General features: G+C 51.5%; 6 protein-coding genes across 6 annotated transcripts; 2 read left to right on the top strand and 4 right to left on the bottom strand.

Moving 5' to 3' along the window:
• Positions 1 to 2,426, bottom strand: T310_4508 (Pre-mRNA splicing factor ATP-dependent RNA helicase Prp43; the record flags this gene model as incomplete). The annotated part of the gene is made up of 3 exons (XM_013472631.1): positions 1 to 129; positions 203 to 2,069; positions 2,134 to 2,426. The coding sequence occupies 3 exons, from the start codon at positions 2,424 to 2,426 to the stop codon at positions 1 to 3; spliced, it is 2,289 nt and encodes a 762-aa protein (XP_013328085.1).
• Positions 2,427 to 3,033: 607 nt separating this feature from the next.
• On the top strand, positions 3,034 to 5,807 carry T310_4507 (Protein methyltransferase RmtC; the record flags this gene model as incomplete). Its single annotated transcript, XM_013472630.1, has 3 exons — positions 3,034 to 3,150; positions 3,202 to 5,391; positions 5,469 to 5,807. 3 exons carry the CDS (start codon positions 3,034 to 3,036, stop codon positions 5,805 to 5,807), a joined length of 2,646 nt encoding a protein of 881 aa, XP_013328084.1.
• Positions 5,808 to 6,630: 823 nt separating this feature from the next.
• On the bottom strand, positions 6,631 to 10,581 carry T310_4506 (Glycerophosphocholine phosphodiesterase Gde1; the record flags this gene model as incomplete). Its single annotated transcript, XM_013472629.1, has 7 exons — positions 6,631 to 6,807; positions 6,866 to 7,275; positions 7,331 to 7,619; positions 7,671 to 7,754; positions 7,834 to 7,837; positions 7,893 to 10,386; positions 10,446 to 10,581. 7 exons carry the CDS (start codon positions 10,579 to 10,581, stop codon positions 6,631 to 6,633), a joined length of 3,594 nt encoding a protein of 1,197 aa, XP_013328083.1.
• A 3,198-nt stretch (positions 10,582 to 13,779) lies between these two features.
• On the bottom strand, positions 13,780 to 16,459 carry T310_4505 (Actin cytoskeleton organization protein (Cro1); the record flags this gene model as incomplete). The annotated part of the gene is made up of 2 exons (XM_013472628.1): positions 13,780 to 16,218; positions 16,379 to 16,459. 2 exons carry the CDS (start codon positions 16,457 to 16,459, stop codon positions 13,780 to 13,782), a joined length of 2,520 nt encoding a protein of 839 aa, XP_013328082.1.
• A 2,349-nt stretch (positions 16,460 to 18,808) lies between these two features.
• On the top strand, positions 18,809 to 20,513 carry T310_4504 (Transcription factor TFIIH subunit Tfb4; the record flags this gene model as incomplete). Its single annotated transcript, XM_013472627.1, has 3 exons — positions 18,809 to 18,855; positions 19,089 to 19,269; positions 19,374 to 20,513. The coding sequence occupies 3 exons, from the start codon at positions 18,809 to 18,811 to the stop codon at positions 20,511 to 20,513; spliced, it is 1,368 nt and encodes a 455-aa protein (XP_013328081.1).
• A 591-nt stretch (positions 20,514 to 21,104) lies between these two features.
• On the bottom strand, positions 21,105 to 23,138 carry T310_4503 (Taspase, threonine aspartase, 1; the record flags this gene model as incomplete). Its single annotated transcript, XM_013472626.1, has 6 exons — positions 21,105 to 21,132; positions 21,221 to 21,327; positions 21,385 to 21,494; positions 21,565 to 22,686; positions 22,753 to 22,952; positions 23,032 to 23,138. 6 exons carry the CDS (start codon positions 23,136 to 23,138, stop codon positions 21,105 to 21,107), a joined length of 1,674 nt encoding a protein of 557 aa, XP_013328080.1.
• Between the last annotated feature and the right edge of the window lie 18 nt (positions 23,139 to 23,156).

Genomic DNA, 23,156 nt, shown 5'->3' with positions numbered 1-23,156 from the left:
CTATCGTCTTTTGCCTGGGTCAGCACGCATCTTCTCCTTACGAGCCAGTCTCTCGGCTGTACGGAGTAGGGCGGAGCGAACTTCGCCTTTCGGGAAGGTCGAAATGTCGTAATAGTTCGGGGCGATTTCCTGTAGTGTTACCGGTTAGAATTTAAAAAGGAGAGATTTTTTTTTGGTTCTGGCGCGTGTCGAAGAGACTTACCAAGAGCCACTCTGGTTTGACAGACGTGACAGTCCGGATATAATTCTTCGTGGTCAGGACGAATTCGTTGTAGAGCACCCACTCCGCATCGTACCCCAGTACGGTGCTAGGGTGCAGAAGGACATGCTGGTTGTCCTTGACGGTAGTGTACATGTTCTTCCCTTGACTGTCCTTCTTGGCAACCTGCATGAAAAATCCAGCCACCAGCGCGCGCCGGATGTTTTCGTAGTATTTCTTATCCTCAAAAGGCGTCGAAACAAGCTCGATTTCCTCCCGTTCCATGATCCGTAGCAGCTGCTGACGCACATTATCTGCAGCTTGAAGAGAGCGGAGGGAGAGGAAATGGTCGTGACACCATTGTTTCGGGTTAGCCTGTGCTTCGGGGCTCTTGAATGCATGGTAGACATTCAAAAGGGTCAAATGGTCCCCATCCGGGTGAGCAAAGAGATTCTTCATCTCATCCGCTCGTTTCCGCTGAGAATGAGGGCGAACAAAGATCTGCGGGACCGACAGCAGGGCTGTGATCGACAGGATCTCGTTCGAGCAATAGAACTCAGGCGAGCTGATCAGCATCACCGCCAGGGCGGGATCAAGAGGAAATTCGGATGCCAGACGGCCCAGTGCAGTTAAGTTGCCATCGTCATCTAGACAGGCCAGATAATTGAGCTCCTCTAGAGCCCTCATGAGGGTCTCCGGCGCGGGAGGATCCATCAAATCGAAGTGAACCAGGTCGTCAATACCCAGTTTCTTTAGTTCCAATACCGTCGACGACAGATTGGATCTAAGAATCTCGGGATAAGTCTGGTCAATGAGCTCCTTTTTGAACGCGGCCTCAGTGTAGAGGCGGAAGCATTTCCCAGGGCGTGTACGACCAGCACGACCTGCTCTTTGCTGGGCCGATGCCTTTGAGATCGGAGAGACCAGCAGGGATTCGACTCGGATGCGAGGGTTGTAAACCTTCTGTTTTGAGAATCCAGGGTCCACCACATAGACGATACCGTCGATGGTGAGAGAGGTCTCGGCGATGTTGGTGGAAACGATGCATTTCCTGCCAGGTCGACCTCCCGGTTTGCGCGGTTGTGGAGGCGGTTCAAAGATGCGCTGTTGCATGTGCGGGGGAAGACTGCCATACAATGGGTAGACCTTCAGAGGTCCAGCGTCGGCCTCTCTCACCATTTCATCTGCCTCGAGAGATATCTTCCGCGCGGCATCTTCGATTTCCTCTTCACCGGTCAAGAACAGCAGAATATCCCCTTCGGGTTCCGTCGCATGGATCTGCAGCACCGTCCGAATCGCGGCTTCCACATAGTCCTGTTCCGGCTCGGGCGTGTAGAAGATCTCGACGGGATGAGTTCTTCCGGGAACTGCCAGCAACGGGGCGTCGTTGAAGTAGCGCTGGAACTTCTGGGCATCCAAGGTGGCAGACATGATGATGATCTTCAGATCCGGTCGGCGCTTGACAATCTCCTTGAGAAGACCCATCAGGACATCTGTAGCCATCGTTCTTTCGTGCGCTTCATCGAGGATGATAGTGCTGTATCGTTTGAGGTCATGGTCATTCATCGCTTCTCGCAGCAGCATTCCGTCCGTCATGTACTTGAGAATTGTCTTCGAGCTGGTCATATCCTCGAAACGGATGCTGTAACCCACTTCTTCCCCTAGTTTTACGTCCATCTCGTCCGCTACACGCTGCGCGACCGACATGGCAGCGACTCGTCGAGGTTGCGTACACGCAACGAGTTTGCGCTGGGTCTGGGGAAGGTCGTCATACAGAACGAACTGAGGGATCTGGGTCGTCTTTCCCGAACCGGTCTCACCGACAAAGACGAGAATCTGAGACTTCTGATAAAGTTGCAGAAACTCATCTCTGAGCAAAGTGGTCAGCACACAACAGTCACCAAAGAGAGATCGCGGCTGCAATTCTTCCTTACCTTTGGGCGTGAACAGGAAGGTCGCGACGGCTCTTCAGAATGGAGTAGTAGTTGCTCGAGAACGGCTTGCCGGTGAATGGATTGACATCGCCCTCCTCGACCTTTCTGGCCATGGCTGCCGTCGTCTGATGCCTGGTGAATTTGGCAAACGGGCCCTTGTCGGGGACGCCATTCTGCTGCTCGGGATACAGGTGGGCAAGGTAAGGATTAGCCCGCGGATCGGTCTCAGCCTTGTCCATCTTCTGGCGTTTTGCACGCGAGCCGTCGTCAGAGTCCGGCCGTCGGTCAACCATGGTCTCGAAGAGAGGAGAATGCACAGGCTCAGAGGGCAGTCGCGGAGACCGACATGGCGATGAACGACTGAGGCCGAAAAAGATAAACGGGAGAAAAGGCGGGATAGGCAGGCTAGCCGAGCGCCGCCACACCTGCTTATCTGGGCGACCGCCTGCCCTTCTGGATATGCGGGTGATCGCCCACACAAGGTTATTGCAGCGACGCAGCGGCCTATGATGCTAAAATATATTTACTTGGTCCCTCAATCAAGGGCTATAACTACCGTGAGCCCCTTCATCCCTTGGTACCGCCATGATGAATTGCACATGATGGAACTTGTTGCTTTTGCATCCCCCCTTTGATTGCTGTCGTGCTAGGCTGATCATGTTGTAGTGTGAATAACTAATTGCGGATCTGCAGCGTCCCCTTTGGCGTTTGAAAGCAGGCCATATATTTATATATATACACACATTGGGCAGCGCCATTCTGTTTACCTGTCTTGGCCTGCGCTCCTCCATGCCCTTTGGTGGCATGATGAATTTTTGCGCCCATTAGTTTCATCATCACTGCCAACTTACCGTTTCTGAATCCGTGTTTTGATCCTCGAACAGCTTGCAGGCAAGAAACATGGATACTGTACCAGAGACCGACGACATGGTCCATACGTTCTGTATTGGCCAACATGAGAGCAATCGTTTGATGCCTGTGACTCCTCAGGTGGTACAGGCTGCCCATGCGAGCAATGTGCGTCCGGATTTCTTTTCTTTTCAATGGCCAGACACTGACAAGTCGCAGTATGATATGCTTACAAGCCCGATAACAACGCCTCATTTCCACTCCCGAGTGCTGACCTTGCTCTCGTCTCATTTGTCCAACTCGGAGCCGCCGTCTTACGATGCAAGCGGGACTCTGTCGACGTCCCAAAACAACAAGGTTCTGACGGTTCCTCCGCTGTCGTCGGTGGATACGCCGTTGACACCACATGAAGCAATTAGCCAAGTAGTTGGGGTTACCAGTTCCTGGATAGACCTGTGCTCGCCTGATCCTTTAATTGCCGACATTTCCCGCCAGGTTTTGATGCTTGAGGTCGCATATGCCGCGTTCTGTGGCATCAGCTATCTCATCATCCCAGGGCCCAAACTCCATCATGGCGCTTTACATTCTGAGGGCTTGGTGTATTACGCTAGAGCTATCCAGGAGGCACTCAACGTTGCCCCATATATGCAGATTCACATCTGGATGAGGATGGTCGATAATCCAGACCTGGAGACGGACGAAATGGGTGATCTTGCACCATTTGCTAGGGAAGAGTATCTCGCGGATGCGGATGATCGCTCTGCAAAGATCGATCTATTTGGGACGTGGGATGCGTGGGAAGTCATCAGGACAGTTTGTAAATACCACACGAGGCTTTTCATAGGTGAGAAAAGGCTTTTATTTTCGGTCCTTGCTATGTTATTTCTCCAGCTTTCGCTAATGCGTCTTCTTTCAGCGCTGTCACTCCCCAAACATCTACCACCCATACAGGTTCAATCGCGATGGTTCTCTGAGCCCGTCCACCTACTCACCATTGATGCTACTTCATTCATCAAGAACCAGAAGGGCTATCCTGTGTTGTCCAAGGCCCATCAGGCCTTGATCGCGAGATTTATGCGTCTGCGTACACCACCATGGTTCCTGTTGTGTAATGTCGGCCCCATTCCGGGTCTGGAGGGCAACGACAATGAGACGATTACCAACGGTTCTCCGGCAGGCAACTCGAATTTTCCAACTCCGGCACAAGCTGCCTCCCAAGGAAAGAAACATCATGACCCGACCCCCCACCTGTCTTACATGAGAAATCTCCAGCAGAGACAACCTCCACGGACTCCCATGGAGCGCTTTGGTACCGGGTACCAGGACTATCTACAAGCACCGCTGCAGCCACTGACCGTGAATTTGGAGAGCATCACCTATGAAGTGTTTGAGAAAGACCCAATCAAATATGAATGGTACGAGCGAGCCATTGCCAAGGCCCTGAAGGACTGGAAGGAACAGGAGAAGCCGGCTTCCGGGCCAGATGGTCGAGTCGTGGTCGCGGTTGTTGGCGCGGGGAGAGGCCCTCTGGTGACTCGAGCCCTTCAAGCGAGTGCAGAAACGGGTGTTGACATTGAGATGTGGGCTGTCGAGAAAAACCCCAACGCGTTTGTGCTTCTCCAGCGTCGGAATGAAACTGTCTGGGGCGGGAGTGTCAACTTGGTCAAGTCCGATATGCGCAGTTGGAAGGGTCCCTGCAGGGAGACGAGATCCACAGAGACTCAGGGTCCTGACAACTCTTCGCAGACCAGTCCCGAGATCAAGTACATGCCCATCGACATTCTTGTCTCTGAATTGCTGGGTTCGTTTGGAGACAATGAGCTGTCTCCAGAATGTCTCGACGGTGTTACTCACCTCCTTAATCCGGGCCATGGCATCTCCATTCCAGCTTCCTACTCGGCTCATCTTACCCCCATTTCCGCACCCAAGCTGCACGCAGACATATCGACGCAGAAGGTTTCAAACCCTGCTGCTCCTGAGACGCCGTACGTGGTGATGTTGCATGCAATCGACTATCTCTCCACGAGCCAACCGCCAGCCTCTGTCGCCAGCCCTCCTTCTCAGATGAGCAGTAGTGGTGGAAGCAATGGAGGGGGTGCACGATCCTCGACCTCGACGCCACCGCCCATCTTCGAGCCACCAACCCCGATTGTGCAAACCGCATGGTCGTTCTCCCACCCGAATCCTAACATCCCTGAGTCAGGAGCAGCGTCGACCATCCCCAACGACCACAATGTTCGCCAGGCCCGGCTGACATTCCCGTGTCAAAATCGTGGTGTCTGCCATGGTTTAGCTGGCTACTTCGAGACAGTCCTCTACGGCGACGTGGAGCTGTCTACGAATCCGGTCACGATGGATGCCAAAAGCGCAGGGATGATCAGCTGGTTCCCGATCTACTTCCCGCTCAAGGTAAGCAAGCTCTGGTTCCCCTCTCCACCTCCCCGCTGATTTCATATACTGATATATTTTTTTCCCCCTTTGTATAGACCCCTCTCTATGTCCCTGACAACAGTGAACTCGTCGTCACCATGTACCGCAAAACAGACAACCGTAAAGTCTGGTACGAGTGGATGGTCGAGGTGTTCAAGCTCGAACCACGGGCGGGACAGTCGAGCGGACATCATCATAGTCAGAGTCAAGGTCAAAACAGTCGCGACAGTACTCCCATGATGAGTGGCGCCAGAATTGCCTCTCCTGGTGGCCCCGGCAGTAGTAGTAAAGGCACGGATCCCACACAGCGGAAAGCAAGCAACAGCGGATGGCGCCGTGTAAGAGTCGGAATGAGCGAATTGCACTCGAGCATCAAGGACGGATGTCTGATGTGATTTGATGACGATGGAAAAAAAAAAGTCAATGAAAATGGCAATGACGATAAGGATGACGACGACGATGATGATGATAGCATAGGGAAGTTGAAGCGGACATGGACAGACAATTTTGAAAAAGAAAACAAAAAGGAAAAGCAACAACAAATCATTAACAATAAACAAAAAATAAGTTTTTTTTTCTTTCCAGTCTTACCACCATCAATCACATCCTTATCCATGCTCGGGCTATTATGTCTTTCTTTCTTTGGTCTCTCCTATTATTAGCCAATTATTATTTATTAATTAAATTATTAGTTAAAACCAACAACTGTTACCTGACCTAGGTACAGTACCTATCTACCTGACCCTTTCAGAAAGACAAGGGGACGAAAAGTCCAAAAAGGCAAACATATATGAATGATATCATGGTAAAATTAAATTCGGATCTGACATATAGGTACACTACTTCTTAACATAGATATACATAATGTAATATTAATATCCAATTCCGGTAAAGGAAAATCTTGATTGAACCTCGAGCGACTCATGTCATGCGGATGGATGGATGGATGGATATATCTATTATGGTGGTATATAGATGAGCGAGATTCCAGGTCTAAAAACAAAGTAATAGTAATACTGCCCTGGGATTTGAGAACAGGTGGATATCGGTTATAACTGCTAAAGCAAATTGACTTAAATATCCCAAAGCAAGGTAACATAACTCAGAGCCAAGAGGTGAGAGCAATAGGGGTAAAGGTATTCAATGGAAAAGATCTAGGGAACACGGGAACCTTGTCCAACACGCTATCTTCGCAGCCATGATACATCCTCCAAAACTTCACTTCCCATTCAAAACCGGGATGTCGAGAGTATCTTTAATGCCTTCCGCACACGACTGCGGCTCAGACCGCGGTGACGGTTTCGGTGTCTCCTTGTCTTGGTTCTCCGTGAGCCCTTTCCGAATAGCAAGCACGGAGTCGACAATGACAGCATCGATGCCTTTCGCAACTTGGAGCTGGTTTTTTTGTCAGAAAAATTGTTCACCTTCTAAAATATCTCAACGTGGTTCTTACCTTGACGTTTTCAGGTTCGTTGTTCAGTACTCCGTACGACACACAAACGAGACCTGATTCTTTGACAACCCGGACGAGACGCGGGCAGAGAACGAAAGGTTCGGCGGCCGACACGACCCCAAGAAGGTTCCACCTCGAAGCGAAACGAATCGCTTCCTGCAGGCTGCTGGCGCGAACGTCGCCCACGGGATGAGAACCGGAATCCGTCAAGAACAACACCGGAATGGAAGGCTGCTTGAAGGATAACAGCAGACATACGTCCGGATTGAAACTCGAGAAAATCATGTTGCGGCCCTCGCCAAGGTCGTATACCTTGGTGAGAACCGTATCCACAAACGAGTTGAGCTCGACAGCATACGCATCCATTTCCTCCTCTTCGCTCTCGTGGAGCATGGGGTACTCTGGCGATCCTGGTCAGATCGACGTGTAACAGTTCTTTTGGGGGGGGGGGGGAAGTAGACTCACTCATCTCAATGTTGAAGCCGACAGATTTGGGAAGCTTCTTGAACAGATCTTCCAAAGTGGCAAATGGTGCTTGAATGTGATGACCCCGGCTGTTACCTTTGAACCCCTTCTTTTTGAAATCACGAGTATGCTTCATCTTCTCGCTGAGTTCTGTGGGATCGAATCCGATGGAGCCCCCGACAGACATGGATCGCTGCCGTACAGTCGCTTCCCGGATCCCATTCTCCATGTTCTGGGCTGGAGTGCCTCCAGGCCGCACATTAGAGCGACTATTGCTCACATGGAGGAACTATCTCTCATATCAGTACAAAGTTCAATAGGTGGCGCCAGAAAGACAAACCTGTTCCAGGGTTAAGGTATGGACAGGAGCATCAATGCCTGTCTCGCTGACAAGGAAATCGTGATAGATCACAGGAACATGGTCCTTTGTCAATTGCACATCTGCTTTGTATGAGTACATCGATCTTCAGACATAGAGACTGATGGCATAAATGGATACATACCAAACTGAGATTCGTTAGTACCTTGTTTATAATGACGCCATCTATAGAGGGGGACTTACCTCAACATAGGATGCGCCCAGGTTTGCTGCAGCAATGAAAGACTGTATCGTGTTTTCACCCAGTTGGAGCGACTTGCGGCTCGCGAAATTCTTTCCGAGGCCTTCAAAAAGATATGGGTTAGGGGATACAACACAGGGCAGATGAGCGAAAGGAAATGTGAATAATCACCTCGATGCCCAATGACCATGGGCGCAGTAATACTCTTCCAATAGGTCTGGTCGCCCTTAATGGACATTTTCGGATGACTAAACGGAGTGATGACGAGGAAATTGAAGGTGATGCTGCCGATCACTTCGAGGGTGCTGGCGGCGACAATGGGTATGGTGGAGTCGCCCTTCAGGCTCATACGATGCGAACCGACAGTTGGCTTGATACTGGAAAGTAAAGCAACGCCACGGCCGATTACCTGGTCTTTCGAACCCGCGTAGGTAGGGATGAGGTCGAAGAGAAGTTTGACATTAGCAGCGTCTTTGGTGTAGAATGTGATCGGCTCGGTAGAAATACTGTCTTGAATCGGGAGGTCGATAATCTCCGGGTCTCCACGTGCACCACTTGCGGAGACAACGACAGAGAGTGCAGTATCCAGTTGAGTGGAATGAGCACTCGCGATAGGAATACGGTCCAGGTTGACTGCAGGAACGGGCTTTCGCATGTCCGTGGTACCCAGACTGACCAAGATCATGCTCTCATCGGTGAGATACCGGTGTCCAAAAGACTTAATAGGCTCAGTAGTTCGTAAGCCAGAACTCCCGGCACTACCGTTAGACTTCCGCTCCGCGATTGATGACTGCAGAGGAGGTGAGGATGGGGAGGATGAAGCAGGCACAGGAATCGCGACCTCACTTTCTGATGACACGTCCGGAGGCGGCGTCACTTCCGCCAATCGTCTGGCAATCTCCAGATGACCTCGAAGTGCCGCATGCTCTTTAGCAGTCCAGCCAGATGAGTCGCATCTTTCGACGTCAGCCCCGGCTGCTATGAGCAATTCCGCCACACCCAGCGATCCATCCACGCAAGCAATGAAGAGAGGGGTCCATGAGTATGTGTATTCAGCGATCTCGGTGTTCGCCTTCTGTTCATCAGTGCCTTCCAATAAGATTTTGGCGCACTGGTCATGACCGAACCGGGCCGCAACATGGAGAGCAGTTTCACCCTGCTCGTCCTGATAGTTAATATCGACTCCCGCTTCGACCAGAAGCTGAACAATATCGACAAAGTTCGCCTTGGTCGCCAGAGCCAATACGGCACTGGATTTGGAGACGTTTTTTCGAATTGCAGCCTTGTCTTCCGCAGGGCCTTTCCAATTCTCCGCATTGAGGAGCGTTCGAGTCGTCAATGGATGACCCCCTACCACACTTAGATGAAGCGGAGCCCAGCCTTCATTATCTTGCCATTTCGGGCCGTCGATCCCTTCACTGACGTCGAACATGTCCCACGCCTGTAGGTGTTCAATAATGATTTCGCAAACCACTTTGAAACCGTACTGCGCGCCATAGTGGAGAGGAGTGCGGCCGGAGATGTCTTTAGCCAGCAGAGCTGACCGCTGGTGAGGACGGAGATTGTCCAATAGATGTTGCAGAAGAGATACCGACGGATCATTCCTGTCGAGCAGTTGGGGCTGGTTGGTCTCCTTGACGACAGGACGGGAGGGTTGTAAACTAGGAGGAGCGGCAGGCGTAATGTAATTCGTCTCCACAGGAAATTCAAGGACTGAGGTTGCCGACTGCTCCGAGTCGGTCGTAGACTGTGTCCGACCGATGGAAATGACGAGTCGGTGAATACAGTTGCGCTTGTTGATATCGTCATCTTCTTCAAGAGAGTCGATCTTCCCCAGCAGTGCGGTGATCGAAGATCTCGCCCGGGAAAAGATGGCCCGCTGCAACAAGCTCTTCAGGACCTTGGGATAGATCGTGTCGCCTTGTTCATCGGCGGCAATTTTGAGCGTTTCAAGCAGCTCCAGGAGGACAGGAGTGTCGTCCTTGCGAAGCGCCTCATCAACAGCCACCAGGAGACTGGAGGGAAGGTTCAGTGTGGGGCGAGAAGAGACTCTCTGCAGAGACAATGAAGACGACTTGGTCGAGCTCGAATCGTCCTGGACTTTCTGATCTCCAAGGACGGAGAGCCATTCATTAATCCTGGTCATAGCCTCGGACAGACGAGCATTGGTGGCAAACGGTGACGGGTCGACTTTGGTCTCGAGGTATCGCTTTTGAGCATCAGCCCCCGGGACCTTTTTGTCGAGCTTCTTGGTGATTTTGATAAAGCCCCGACGGTTGACCTCGCCATACCACTGCAGCTTTCGGAGCTGCCCACGAAGCTCGAGCAAGGCGGCCAGAAGATCCTCGGCATCTTCGGGCTCGAGGCGCTGGCCTACGACCATGGAATGTCCATAGCGGTCCTCCAGAAGCTTCAGTCGGCGGGAGAACTCCGCAAACTTCTTGTTATAAAAGAGATCGACATCCTCGAGGTTTCGATCGAGCGAGTAGAAGAACCCTACGGGGATGCTGTTAGATGGAATGCCCTCTGACCGGGAAACCGATGGTCTCACTCACCAGCAAGGTCAGCTTCTTTTCCCGCCTTCACATCCTCGGCGGCCGATTTAATCAGCTTCTTCAAGGCCTTGTATCTGATGTAGGAGGAACTCCATTCCGGCACCACGTTTCGGGCAAGATTGCGACCGAATTTCATTTTCGATCCGCGCTTGCCACTGGGCAGAGTCAGGAAAAGGGATAATCAACTCTGAGACAGTAATCTCCTGTGGAGTGTGCTTTCGACACCTTCTCCAGACCCCTCTGCGGTTTATCACCCGGCCAGAACCCCCACTCGGCAGCAGGTATCCCGAGTGGATGGGTTTGCCTTGGAGGGGATGTTGGTGCAGGTAGAAGAAGCAGAGAAAATATGAGCCCCTAGACAAAAGGGGGAAAGACGACGGGATCGAGAGAGAACGAGAGGTGGTTCAAGCAGGGAAAGAGCGCAGGCGAACACGGAAAGTAGTGAGGAAAAAGAAAGTCGGGCACAGAGAATCCATGTATGAAACTTTGCCTGGTATGGGAACGTCTGAATTCTCTGAGCGGTCTAAATCGGCAGGGACTCTAGAATGTCGTGCAGATGGGCGGGGAAATCAGGACACAGTCGATCGGTTCCTGCGCCATGACCAGAGTTAGTCGCGATCGTGTACGGTAGAAGCGGTCTGGAAGCGGTGCGAGCCTCAAGGACAGACTGCATGAACGAAAGAGAAGGGGAAAAAAATAGCAACTCACCAGTTCTATGCCACGATCTTGCCGCACGTAATGCGCAGGTGTTCTTTTTACCGACAACAGGAGCTGTCGACTGCCGGCGGTGGGAGCAACGGCCGGAAGCTACTTGTCGGTAGATCGGCAGGCAGGGGGCTTCGAGAACGGACGCAACGTGCGCGAGAGACCCGGCGCAGTGGTAGAGCAGCTGTGCAGGACGATCGAGGACGTTGCGGACGAGTGACAAGCGGCGAGGCGAGCACACGCTCCGTCGACTTGCTGGCAGGCGGCGATGGCGGGCGGCAAGGGTGTATAGAGTCGATTATCGCCGCTCGGCGTGCCGCGCGTGCTGGCTCTGATTTGCCGCCCGGCGGGTGCCTGGAAGCTGAGCCCGCAAGCCCACTGATCGCGCAGAGCCTCGTGTCGGATCCGCGGTAGTCGAGCACTGCCTAGGTATATACCAGCTGCCAGCTACCCGGGCAGCTCTGTGCAGAAGCAGATGCCGCTTGCTTTCACCAGAAGACGCACAACGCCAGGATGAGAGAAAAGACCAGACCAGAGAAGGGCTTGGACGGACGAGACCTGCTCCTCCCCTGTTCCACTCTTTATACGACGGCAGGTTCGCCCCCGGAAAAAATCACTCGTCAGTGGGCGTGCCGCGTGATGGAGAGGGCGTCAGCAGTCGTCCAAGTGGAAACGCGAACCCTTTTTTGAAGACTCACAAGGCTTCCACCAAAACGACGGCTTCGAGGCCGTCTCCGCCGTGAAGCAATCAGAACGTTGGGCCATGCACCGCAGCGATCCATCGGGGTGTCACTGGCCACCGCCTCTTTGCTCTATTAACCTTGATGCTTCTGGACTGGTTCTACGACCGATGATCGCTGTCTCTCTTCCTCCCCGGCTCTCCCGAAGAACCCGTACAAATGCCTGCCTAGGCATCTTCCCGCAGGGCTGCAGCGACTGAGAGGCCGGATTCTCCGTAAATCGAGGTGATATGCCTACAGTAGTGTGCCAGCTAGACAAGTACGAAGGACAAGCCTACGTGGAGCAATGATCGATACTCCGTAGACCATGGCCCTCTCAACACCATGCGTGAGCAGTGAATCATCAATACCCTGGCCCAGTGGCGGTACGGGCGCAACGTTCCATATCCCCATGTCTCCATACAGCCCAGTTCTTTGTGCCCGGCGATACGACGCAGCCAGCCATTCTCGCTCTCGCCAAGTCCCCAGATACCTAGCAGGTCAATAGTAAGCTCGTGGTCCACATCAAATCATGGGCACGCGGGTCCCCTCGGCGTGATTGGCCAATTGACAACAGCGGTGACTCTCCGCCCCTCCTCGCGGTGAGATAGATCTGATAGATATGATGGACGAGACATGATCAGGGTCTGCACCCCGTACGATTGCTGCTGTGTTTTCTGTCGATTTCCGTCTCGAGTGCTCTGTGATGCTGCAGTCCAAACTCAAATCTACCATGTATTACCCTGTGAATGATTCTGTTGACGTGCAACGGCAACAATAACTGGACGGGGATCGGGAATCAAGAATTCGAGAATCAAGATGGGATTTCAGACAGCTCATACGCACTGACAAAACCCTTTTACAGTTGACATTATCTCATACTGTAGGTTATGCACCTTAGCTTGGCTATAGAGCAAGAAGTTGGGAAGAATGAGGCTTCATATACCTTGTCCAAGTCCAACTGTATGTGCGGGATGCACCAGGGCCAAATAGGCAACTGCACAGCTGGGCTGATTTGTGTGTAGGCGGTTGGGAAGATGCTCTTAATACTCCGTATGTGGTCCTTGTCTCACACGCCACAGTAACGATTCAAAAAGTCCCCAAGAGATAGCATAGTGGGTAAGGAGTATTGGCACGTGAACGTCTCACTATATATAGCAGAGAGCTTAATCTTAGGACACCACAATGACTCAAGAGTATGAAGATTACGAGTCTCGAGCTTGACCAAGAAACATTCTATTTTCTATAGTATACAATGGACAGGCCAAGTCCCCTCCAGCACAATCAAAGTACCATACCCCAGGAAGGATCGAAAAGGCAAGATAGTAGTAACCGGCTTAACACGTGTATTCATATTAATTGGCATAACACATTACATCCCAGTAACGTTTATCAATCACGTGTCTACGCTGTATGACATGGCCCCCATAAACCTTGTATCAGTAAAACAAAAGCAAAATGCAAGCAAAGCTCCATGATTGGAACAAATTTGACACCGAGAAGCAAAAGAAGAAAAACACACACATGAAACCCCCACACTGCCTGCTGACACCGGAGGGGAAAAAAAAGGCACATGACTTGAACCGAGATCGTGGCAGTCTTTTCTGGCTGGTCAGACAACTGAAGAAAAAAAAGAACAGGTTAAGATGTGATTATCGGACAGGATTATAAAAGTTTCCAAGGGTCCGATACACAACCGTTGAGGGATGCACCAGTCCTCCGCATTCCCCAGATAGACAACCGGACCCAGTCGTAACGCCACATTAAAAGCATTCTAATTAAGAAATTAAACAACAGTCCGTAAGATGAAAATGGAATAATCAATCAAAGGCATCTTTAGTTCCAGAGAACGAGAGAAATATCATCAAAAGGGAAGAGAAAAAAAGGAGAGCTGTCGCTGGCTGACGCGATTACCCCGCAGTCTGCTCCACAAGCGGCTTCAAGGCCTCCACTCCCGCCTGGAGAATAGCAGGGTTGGATGACCGCTGGAGGCATCCCTTCAGCGTGTCGATGCCCCTGTTCTGCCTCACCGCATCCCGTGCCCGGGCCCCAACGTCGCCCGACGCCGCGCATGTCAGATTGCGGATGCAGACCACCCCACGATGCACCAGATCATCATTGTTCTCCTGACACAGGCTGAGCAAGAGATTGACGCCCCGTGGACGCTCCAGCACGGCAGCAATGGCTGCATCATACTCGGTCAGCATGGCCAACGCACCGCTCGCGGCGCGCCGCGTAGCTACATCCTCGACGTCAGTAAGGGCCAGGAGCACATGAAGCCGCTGCCCAGCGCGTTTGGAGCCATCGGCGAATTTCAAGATGCCCGATTCGCACGTCATCAGATTGCAGACCAGTTCACATGCAGCGCGTTGGATGAACGTGTTGTTGGACAGCAGCAAATCCTCCAAAACCGGCCACGCCTGCCGCACGATCGATTCCGCCGCAGTCACATCGGGGGAAGAAGCAAGGTTGGTAAGAGCCAAGAGGCTCTCGAAGACAGGCAGGAGATCACGCGGTTGTTCCACGGAGATGGCATTGGTCTCAGGTGGAGTCAGAAGTGCGACCAATGGCCGAATAGCCGACGTGATCTGAGGGAATCCTGAATATGGGAAAACATGGGATGGATTGACGGAAATCAGAACGCGCGCAAGTGCGTGCGATGCATTGTGGGTGGTCTCATCAAGGTCTGGCGCGGAAGAACTCCCATTCTTCGGACCCACAATATTCAGGAGCAGTTTCACAGCGCCCTGTTGGGCGAGTTTCCCTCGGGTCTTGGGATTTTTAGAAAGAGATAAAAGGATCTTGCTTGTCAGGCCATGGACGGATTTAAGGCTGGTCTTGCCACATTCCACAAGAAGAGGCATGACACCCGCATCGATGACGGCGTTGCAACGCGCCATCACATGCTCATCATCATCAAGAGGATTGGGCTGCGCGGCACCTTTGGTTGCATCTGCGTAGGCTTTGAGTTCGGACATCTTCTTCTGTTCTTCAGATAGATTAGGGAGGTATCTGGTGAGATTCGAGATGAGCATCAGCCCTCCATAGAGTAACGAGGAATCTTCCACGTGCGATACCAGCACACTGAAAAGACCCTTCAGGAAGGCGGGATCATGGGCGAGCTGCTCCTTTACATCCGGTTTCACGGATGAGTAGGCCAGACCCTCAACTGGATTGTGAAGCCTGGCGACCTTGGAGCCCGACATCAGTCCCTTGAACCGATCAACCAGTTCATGGACGCTGTTGCTCTCCTCCTGAACCTTACCATTTGACTCGGAGGCGTCACCCGTCTCCGAGGCTTTGACCTTGGCCAGTACCACAGCAGCCAGCTCGGAGCTCTTCTCTGTGCCGTTGGACAGGATGTGTGTCAGCCATTCAGTGCAGGAGTTGCGAATGGCCTCACGACAGGCTTTATCCATACAAGCGGCATTGAACAGCTCCAGGAGGGCCACTTCGACCTTGGTGCTTTTGACTTCTCGATCGAGGAGAGGCTCAATGGATTGCAGGAAGCCTTCCGCGAGGAAGAGAGTAGCGGTGATGGTGGGCACGACTGGGAATACGGCTGCCACGGCGGAAAAGGCCACAATCAAGTCCTCGTTGCGAGCCTTGGTGACCTTTGCAGTGACCAGTTTAGAGAAACGCTTCTGGCCAACTTCCTTGGACGCTTCAAGGTATTTTGCAGTGGCCAGGGTTGCCTGACTTCGCACATCCAGGGGCAGTCTGTTATCGAGCGAGGAGATAATGACATCGAACCCTTCGTCATCCACCAAATGCTGCAACTTCTCCGCGTCGACGGCTAAGAGCCGTGTGATCCCCTTGAGAGAGCGGCCGTCCAGATCATGTCCGGATTCCATGAGTTTTGCAATGAAAAGCTGGAACAGCTCGCTTTCACAATACGAGCGAACATCCTCAGAAGGCCAGAGTGTAGGGTCAAGAACGACGGTGTCCAGACAAACGGCAGCGCCATCGCCTCTAACGTAGATTTGGTCGAAGAAGGTCGTCACAGAGACCTGTAGCTGGGATGCGAAGAACTGCCGGACGCTGGCATTCTGGCGAACTAGACCGGAGATGATTTCATCCTGTGTCGCAGACAAGGCATCGGCCTTCTCTGCCAAGATGAGTTTTAGACTCTCCAACGCAACATCCTCAGGTGCTTTAAATCCATCGGCACGTAAAAACCGAGCAGCCTCCTTGCCGGCTTCTTCATTCTTTTCCGAGGCGTAGCGACGACATAGATCCAGAAGCGGGTGGCCGCTCTGTTCTTCTGCCCGGATTTTCAGGAAAGCCGCCTGGACCTCAGAGTTCTCTGGGGCAAGGGATAAGGCTTCACGTAGGTTTCGTGATGCGGCCTGTAGACAAGAAAAAGGAAAAAGAATATATTAGTGGAAAGTTAAAACAAAAAAAAATAAAAATAAAGAGCAGACGGGGAGACAAAAAAAACAAGAAAAATAATAATAGGACAAAAAAAATCTGAGCTGCAGCGTCTTATCGAAGCTACCCAACACGCACCTCCTTGTGGCCAGCATCTAACAACTCGACAGCTTCTCGGGCAAGTTTCACAGCGCGCTCTTCGTTATTTGATTCGACCATTTCAACCACCAGGGAGAGCTGGACGAATACCTACCTCAGAAGTTGGTTGAGGACAAGTCGCGTCGAGAGGGGAGGAAGTGGCGTGGAGCAGGTGGGAGGTTTTATGGTTGGCGGCGCGGAAGTACGGCGGAGAAAGAAGCCAGGTGGATCAGCCTTAACCACCAAATACGTAGACGCAGGGCCAGCGCGCAACGGTCATGGGAAACGGGGGCTGGGATGATGCGATGCAACTAGACCAGTCAGAAGCGTGGGTGGCTGTCATGTTTTCTTTTTCTGTTCTGTTCTTTTCCTCTTGTTACCTCCGCCGGCTTCCTCCGCCCTCCGTACCCCGAGCGTTCGCCCTGCAATAATTTTTTATCTATAGTTATCTGCCCCTCCATTATCGGGCGCCGATAGCGCATCATTACGGAGTACACATCATCCTCCGCCAGCCAACTCAAGAAAACACGGCCTGTTCTTGTTTTCACGCCTTGGCAAAATTTTAGGTATACGAGTAAAACATCCTCTTTGGAGAATACTGTGACACTAGGAGGGAGGTATGAGCAACAAAAGCCAAACACAGCGAAACCCTAGGCCATCCCGGTCAAACCTGAGCTTTTGACAAACTCCACAGACTCCGTCCCTCCTAAGAAACATTCTCCGAGATACAACAACCTTATTTAGGATAATTTTATTATTAGCAGATAGTACGCAAGTAGCACAACCGAGGATCCAACGTGGGTGCCTGAAATGCTGAGGCGATCGTCGATACCAGCAGGAGGAGGACATATTGACGTCGGTGTCAGATTGACCACGCTCCAACCACAGGGGCCCGCAGGATCACGTTCTCGAAGACGCCCGAACTGCACACCTCCACCGCAGACACCGGTCTCAACCTTAGTGACACGGACACATGCACTCCTTAGAGAACTCGGGGCTGTTAATTAATGATGATCCGCGAACGGACGGGGGAAGAGCTCCCTCGTAATCGGCTTCTTTGGATGCCTAACTATTACGACATGCCTGCTGCAGATACGCACTCTAGATAGCCGGATTAATATTATAAAAACTAATCCAAACATTTAATAAACTAAACAAGGTGACACACTGAATCTGTCATAAGCACCAATCATAGACCAAGGATGCACACTCCAATCACCTGCTATTTGTCCGCCCTGTGACTAAGCTCCCGCCGTTGCTCCTTCCTGCTGCTGTTCCACACCGCTCCTGCCTGTACGAGGTATTCGAAGAGTCAATATTAATACAATCAATCAACTAGAGCAATCGATTTTCATCCATCAAAATTGTGAATCACGCGTAAATTAGATTTGAAGTGAAACCAACCCTTCTAGCTTCTTTGTCCGTTCAAAATATCGTCAAACAATAGCCCTGATTCCACTGAGATCCGAAAGATCTGAAGTAACAACCTCGCTCATCAAATACCGAAAAGCATGATGAAAGAAAAGGTTACTCTCATTCTCGCAGCTGAATAAATTCCATCTTTTGAATGATAAGATTCTCCCCATCGGAGTATGCTTGCAGTAACCGACCACGTCGAGATGACATAATGGAAATCATGAATGTCCTCTTTTATATATACGCTAGGACGGACAATAGCGTGGTTTTCATGGCCCTCTTCCCTCATACTGTTGACCATTAGTTGGAGGATCGAAACCAGCTATCGACGGAGCAATCGTGTATTGTTTCTTTCAGCACCATTTATTGTGATAGCCATTATGTGGAGGTAGATTAATGCGCCGTCACCATTTTCAAAGACATGCAAGGTCTCCTAGGATGGCGTAAAATCATCGCTTAGCCCCGTAATAAAAATAAATAAGCGTATTTGGCGTTCAGATGCCACAGGATTCGAATTACTATGAATGGGATCGCCAATATCCAACGCTTCGAGACTGTCTCCTTTCATGGCATCAGCATCAACAGGGTGATCAGTCAGTTTAAAAGACCAGGGTTTGAAAAAAGACGGTTCAGAGTTAGGCATCACTATGTTGCTAATATCAAATGGCAGCAACCTGACTTAAAGACGAGCAAGATAATCGTTGCTACCAAAAAAGGTGGTCCGTTGAGCTAGAGTAGGTATCAACCATGCTGTTGTCTCTACCAGGATATTTGAACTTATCGAATAGGCTGTGAACTTGTCTCCTGACCTTGTTGCGGGCAACCATGGCTGCTGTAGGGCCTTCCTGCGAGGCGTATTTCAAACAGCAATTGCACAAGAAAAGAATAGTGATAGCTTTTTGACCACTGGAACGAGAGCAGTCAGGCAGCAATGCTTAGTTTTGCAGAGCTTCTCTGTACGCAAGCTAATGCGGCCTTATACACGGATTACTCTGAGAGGTCAGACCAAGAAACATGAAGTTGGCCTTTATCGCTTGGAGAGACTCTAAAAACTGGGCAAGGTGAGCAGGCGACACCAGCATAACCCTCACCCTGAGCCCTAAGCCCTACTTGGGCCATAAGGCTGAGTTAAGATAGATCTCGGGCTTCGGGACTCATGTCCGAATCTAGTAACAGCGCCAGGGCGGGCACCCTTGCCCGTCACATGCTTTGGCGTCGGGTCGCGCCCTCACAGACTCTGATCAACCACGCTCTTGCCCCGATCTGCTAGCACCGCCTAACTCTTCTCCCGCAGAGCACCGCCAACCGCTCAGCACAACCGCTGTCCAGCGTCCGATATCCTAACTGGTGGAGGGACCTTATCGAAAGCAGAACTAGGGACGCTGCACGGAGGGAAGGAGAGCTTCGACAGTGCCGGTGCTGGTTCCTTTGAACCTCCATCCTCTGTCATCGCCTCCACGATGCTCTCGTTTCCTGTCAGGATTTCTGTACCACGATGAATGCTGTGGACGCGTCTGAGCACTATGAAGCTGGTTCCAATGGTCAGTCTTTGCGTATCGCTTCAAATAGTTGACCGTAGGCTAACACTTCCCCATCTCATGCAGAGCCTGCCCCATCGTTATTAGCCATTATCCTTGATACCAATCCTCACGCCTGGGCGCTGCTCGAGAAGTCTCTCCCACTCTCTAAGGCTCTTGCCAACATACTGGTGTTTATAAATGCCCACTTAGCCTGTAACTATACCAATGAGGTTGCTGTCGTTGCGGCCCATAGCCAGCGGGCCGCTTGGCTGTATCCCTCCCATCGCCAACAGAATAGCACCCCGGGTTCGGTTGATGCAGATGGCGATATTGAGATGAATGGGCATGCCGATGAAGGGTCCGCTTCCCGCTCCACTGCTCAGGCGAACAAGTACCGTCCCTTTCGCGTCGTCGAAGAGCAAGTCACTCGGAACCTGCGGGAGCTCCTGGCTTCTACCGACGCCTCCCATGTGAGCTCCACCACCTCAACTATGATGGCGGGTGCCTTGACGCTGGCACTCAGCCACATCAACCGCCGGACCATCTCCTGGGCGGATGCGCACGGTGGTTCGAATTTGGATGATTCTCCGGCGGCAACGTCGGCAGCCATGGTCCCAGGCGCCCCTACAAACACATCATCTGGGGCGGCCAGTACGTTCATGGGCCTCCAGTCCCGGATTTTGATAATCTCCGTCAGCAGTTCGACGGATTCTGCACATCAATATATCCCGATCATGAACAGCATCTTTGCTTGCCAACGATTGCACATCCCCATTGACGTCTGTAAATTGAGCGGCGACGCCGTCTTCTTGCAGCAAGCCTCGGACGCTACGGGAGGTGTCTATATGTCCCTTTCTGAACCCCGTGGCTTATTGCAGTACCTTATGATGGCGTTTCTGCCTGACCAGCGGTCCCGACAGCATCTCGTGTTGCCTTCACGGGTTGATGTCGATTTCCGAGCCGCCTGTTTCTGTCACCGTCGTGTGGTCAATATCGGATTCGTCTGCTCTATTTGCCTCAGTATCTTCTGTGAGCCCCCTGAAAACGGCGACTGTTTGACCTGTGGCAACCACTTGGAGGTGGGCGACTATGGCGCGCGGCCTGTCGTCCTGGCGCGGAAGAAAAAGAAGAAGAAAGCGCGTATGAATGGCACGTCCGCTACTGCGACGCCTACCCCGACGACTACCCCAGCACCGTGATTCTCTGCTTAAGAGAACATGAGAGATCTTTCATGTCGGGACAAAAAAAAAAGAGAGCAGACGCCTTCTGACCATATCAACTGCCCATCTAATTCTCCTCGACCAGCTGTTTCTATCTGTTTTTTAGATTCTGATGAATATCGAGGGAATTCAATTGCATTGTCATGCACAATTACAACCGTCTCGGGAGATATAGGGCCAGGAATAAGGGCAAGACAAAATATGCGGCATATGGGCATATTTAAATGAACCCTGAAAAGGTGGCTTACAAGGCTTCAGGTAAAGCCTGTTGTAGTCCAAGAACAGCTTTTCCTTTAAGAGGCGACGCCGCAGGAAAGTCCCAGATCGAAGGGAGATAAACTATCCTCGCAGATAATCGGGACTCCAGCGGGTATAGGACCGCTGAGGAACGCCCTCGCAGACTCTTATCTTAAGGCATGATATTCAGAAGGAAGTTTTTAGGTCTTATTGTACACGCACACACAAGTTAAGGGCTAGGTAATAAAAGTCCACAAGAACGCCAGCCGCAAAACTTCCCTGTTCGAATTTGTGACTAGACGAAAACAAAAAGTTCGCTGCTTGACCCGTTTTTCACTCATCAACGGCAATAACTTTGTATCTTTTCAAACCCACATCAGCAGAGAAATTTTTAGGCAACCCGAGTAATCGAGTTGCCCAACAAGGGGAAAAAAATTTATTTATCATACCTTCTGTATCTTGAAATTCGGCCACCCTGCGCAACGCTGCCATACTTAGGGCGACGAGACATGACACAAACTGGGCTGCTGTCCTCGGAACTCATGGAGGCAAGGGCCTGTACTTGTATTGAGTCTCTCTAATTCCCACCATGGTCAATAGAGGCACCACTTACGAATGAATCTGTATTGTGGCCAAAGTAGAGGTAGACACCATTTCTGGTCTTCTTGACTGCCATGACTCCGATAGCAGCCTCACAATGACTGTTCTTTACGCTGGGGTGCTCTAGTAATGGGAGGGGAAATAGTCAGTTGCCCACGCGAAATCCAGACTCTTTATTCTGGTCTCGACTTACCCATGAAATCCACTTCAATCATGGACTTCAAGGCTTCATCCTCAGTGACATCCTCAAGACCATTTTCACCCTTACGCTGGCAGAAATAGATGCGGGAGGCGCACGTATGCGCCGCCAACGTTGTAGCCATGTGTTCTCCAGTTCCAGACGTGACAGCAGCAACACAAGTTCTGTCAGGGTCGTCCGGGTCCACGGGAATCACTGCCGTACCAATACCCACCAATGCCGCAGGCCCAACCCTGCCACGGTGTTTCATTCCAATGCCACCAGAAGAGGACCCGGCCGCAATGTTCCCGTAGCAATCGACGGCAATAGCGCCGACGGTGTCAGTGATGTTATCGTTGCCATCATACTGTTTCTGTGGGGAAGAATCTCCTGGGAGTGGCGCTTGGCTTCCTACTGTTTCTGCTTGGGCATTGTCGCTCGGGGCACCTGATGATGGGGGCGGGAGCGAAGATGAACCCACTGTGACAAAGGAATCGGATGAATCGATTGAGCTTGACTTCATCGAGGTAGCCGACTTATCAGCGCCGTTTTCTGCGGATTTGTTATTGCTATCCACGTTCGCCAACCCATGTTCCAAAAAGGAATTATTATCCTCGTGCTTGCCTTCGCTCCGATCGTTGCCATCCGGTCTAGTCTGCTGATCATGACTGTGGGAAGTGATCGGTTGAGTCGTTCCAATGTTATGTGTATTGTTCGGACCATCGGCAGCCATTGGTGTGACATCATTGCCGGCAGCGCTGACCTCAAACGAGAGAGTGCTCTGCTGTTTAGGCTGGACGCTGGGCGGGGGCGACATGAGTTGAGCAGGGCGTACAGTTGCACAGTCACCGGCAGAAGGGCTACCAATGTCACTCTGGCTGCGTCTTTCATCGGGGTCCAGGAGGTTTTCCAGCTCTCTCTGACGAGCGACATCGATGTCATGCTGCCATCGCAACCATCGTGCCTTGGAAGCCTGAGAAACGAGGAAGTCCGGAGGAAGTACCGGGATACCATGATCATAGGCATAATCTGTGGCTCCAGGGCCAACGAGAAGGTTTGGAGGTACTCGTTGCAGAGAAAGGCGTTTGGCTTGACCATCAAGGACGACGCGAGCCGCGGAAATCGGATTTTTGATCTCTTTAGGTACAAGAACGTCAGATGTCAGTAGAGATGAAGCGACTGGATTCTAATTAGAAAACTCACGAGAAACAGCCCCTACAGCACCACTACGACCAAGATGGTCCATAATTGTGGCATCACACTCGACAATTCCGTCTGCCGTAAGGTTGCTACCATATCCAGCATTCGTAATTTCTCGATCCTCCATCAACTTGATGGCAATCTCGACGGCATCGAGGGCGGATCCACCGTTCTTGAGTATGGCCATGGCAACCATTGCCGCACTAGAGTAGTTAGAATCGAGGACAAATACAGAGAGTGGAGCAAGTGCCATATTAGTATTGTTGAATTGAGATAACTTACTCATTGCATGCTTCCAAATGAATTTTTTCATTCTGATGACTGTGGTATCCAGCCCCAGCGTGTACATAAATCGCAGAGATATCCCCGCCTTCTCGTCTGGGAGGCATGGTGTTTGCAGAGAGGGC

The sequence above is a fragment of the Rasamsonia emersonii genome, assembly GCF_000968595.1.
Source record: "Rasamsonia emersonii CBS 393.64 chromosome Unknown ctg1118621760118, whole genome shotgun sequence".
Classification (NCBI taxonomy): Eukaryota; Fungi; Ascomycota; class Eurotiomycetes; order Eurotiales; family Trichocomaceae; genus Rasamsonia; species Rasamsonia emersonii.
The sequence above is the reverse complement of the archived record's forward strand: the minus strand, read 5'-3'. Positions and strand labels throughout refer to the sequence as shown.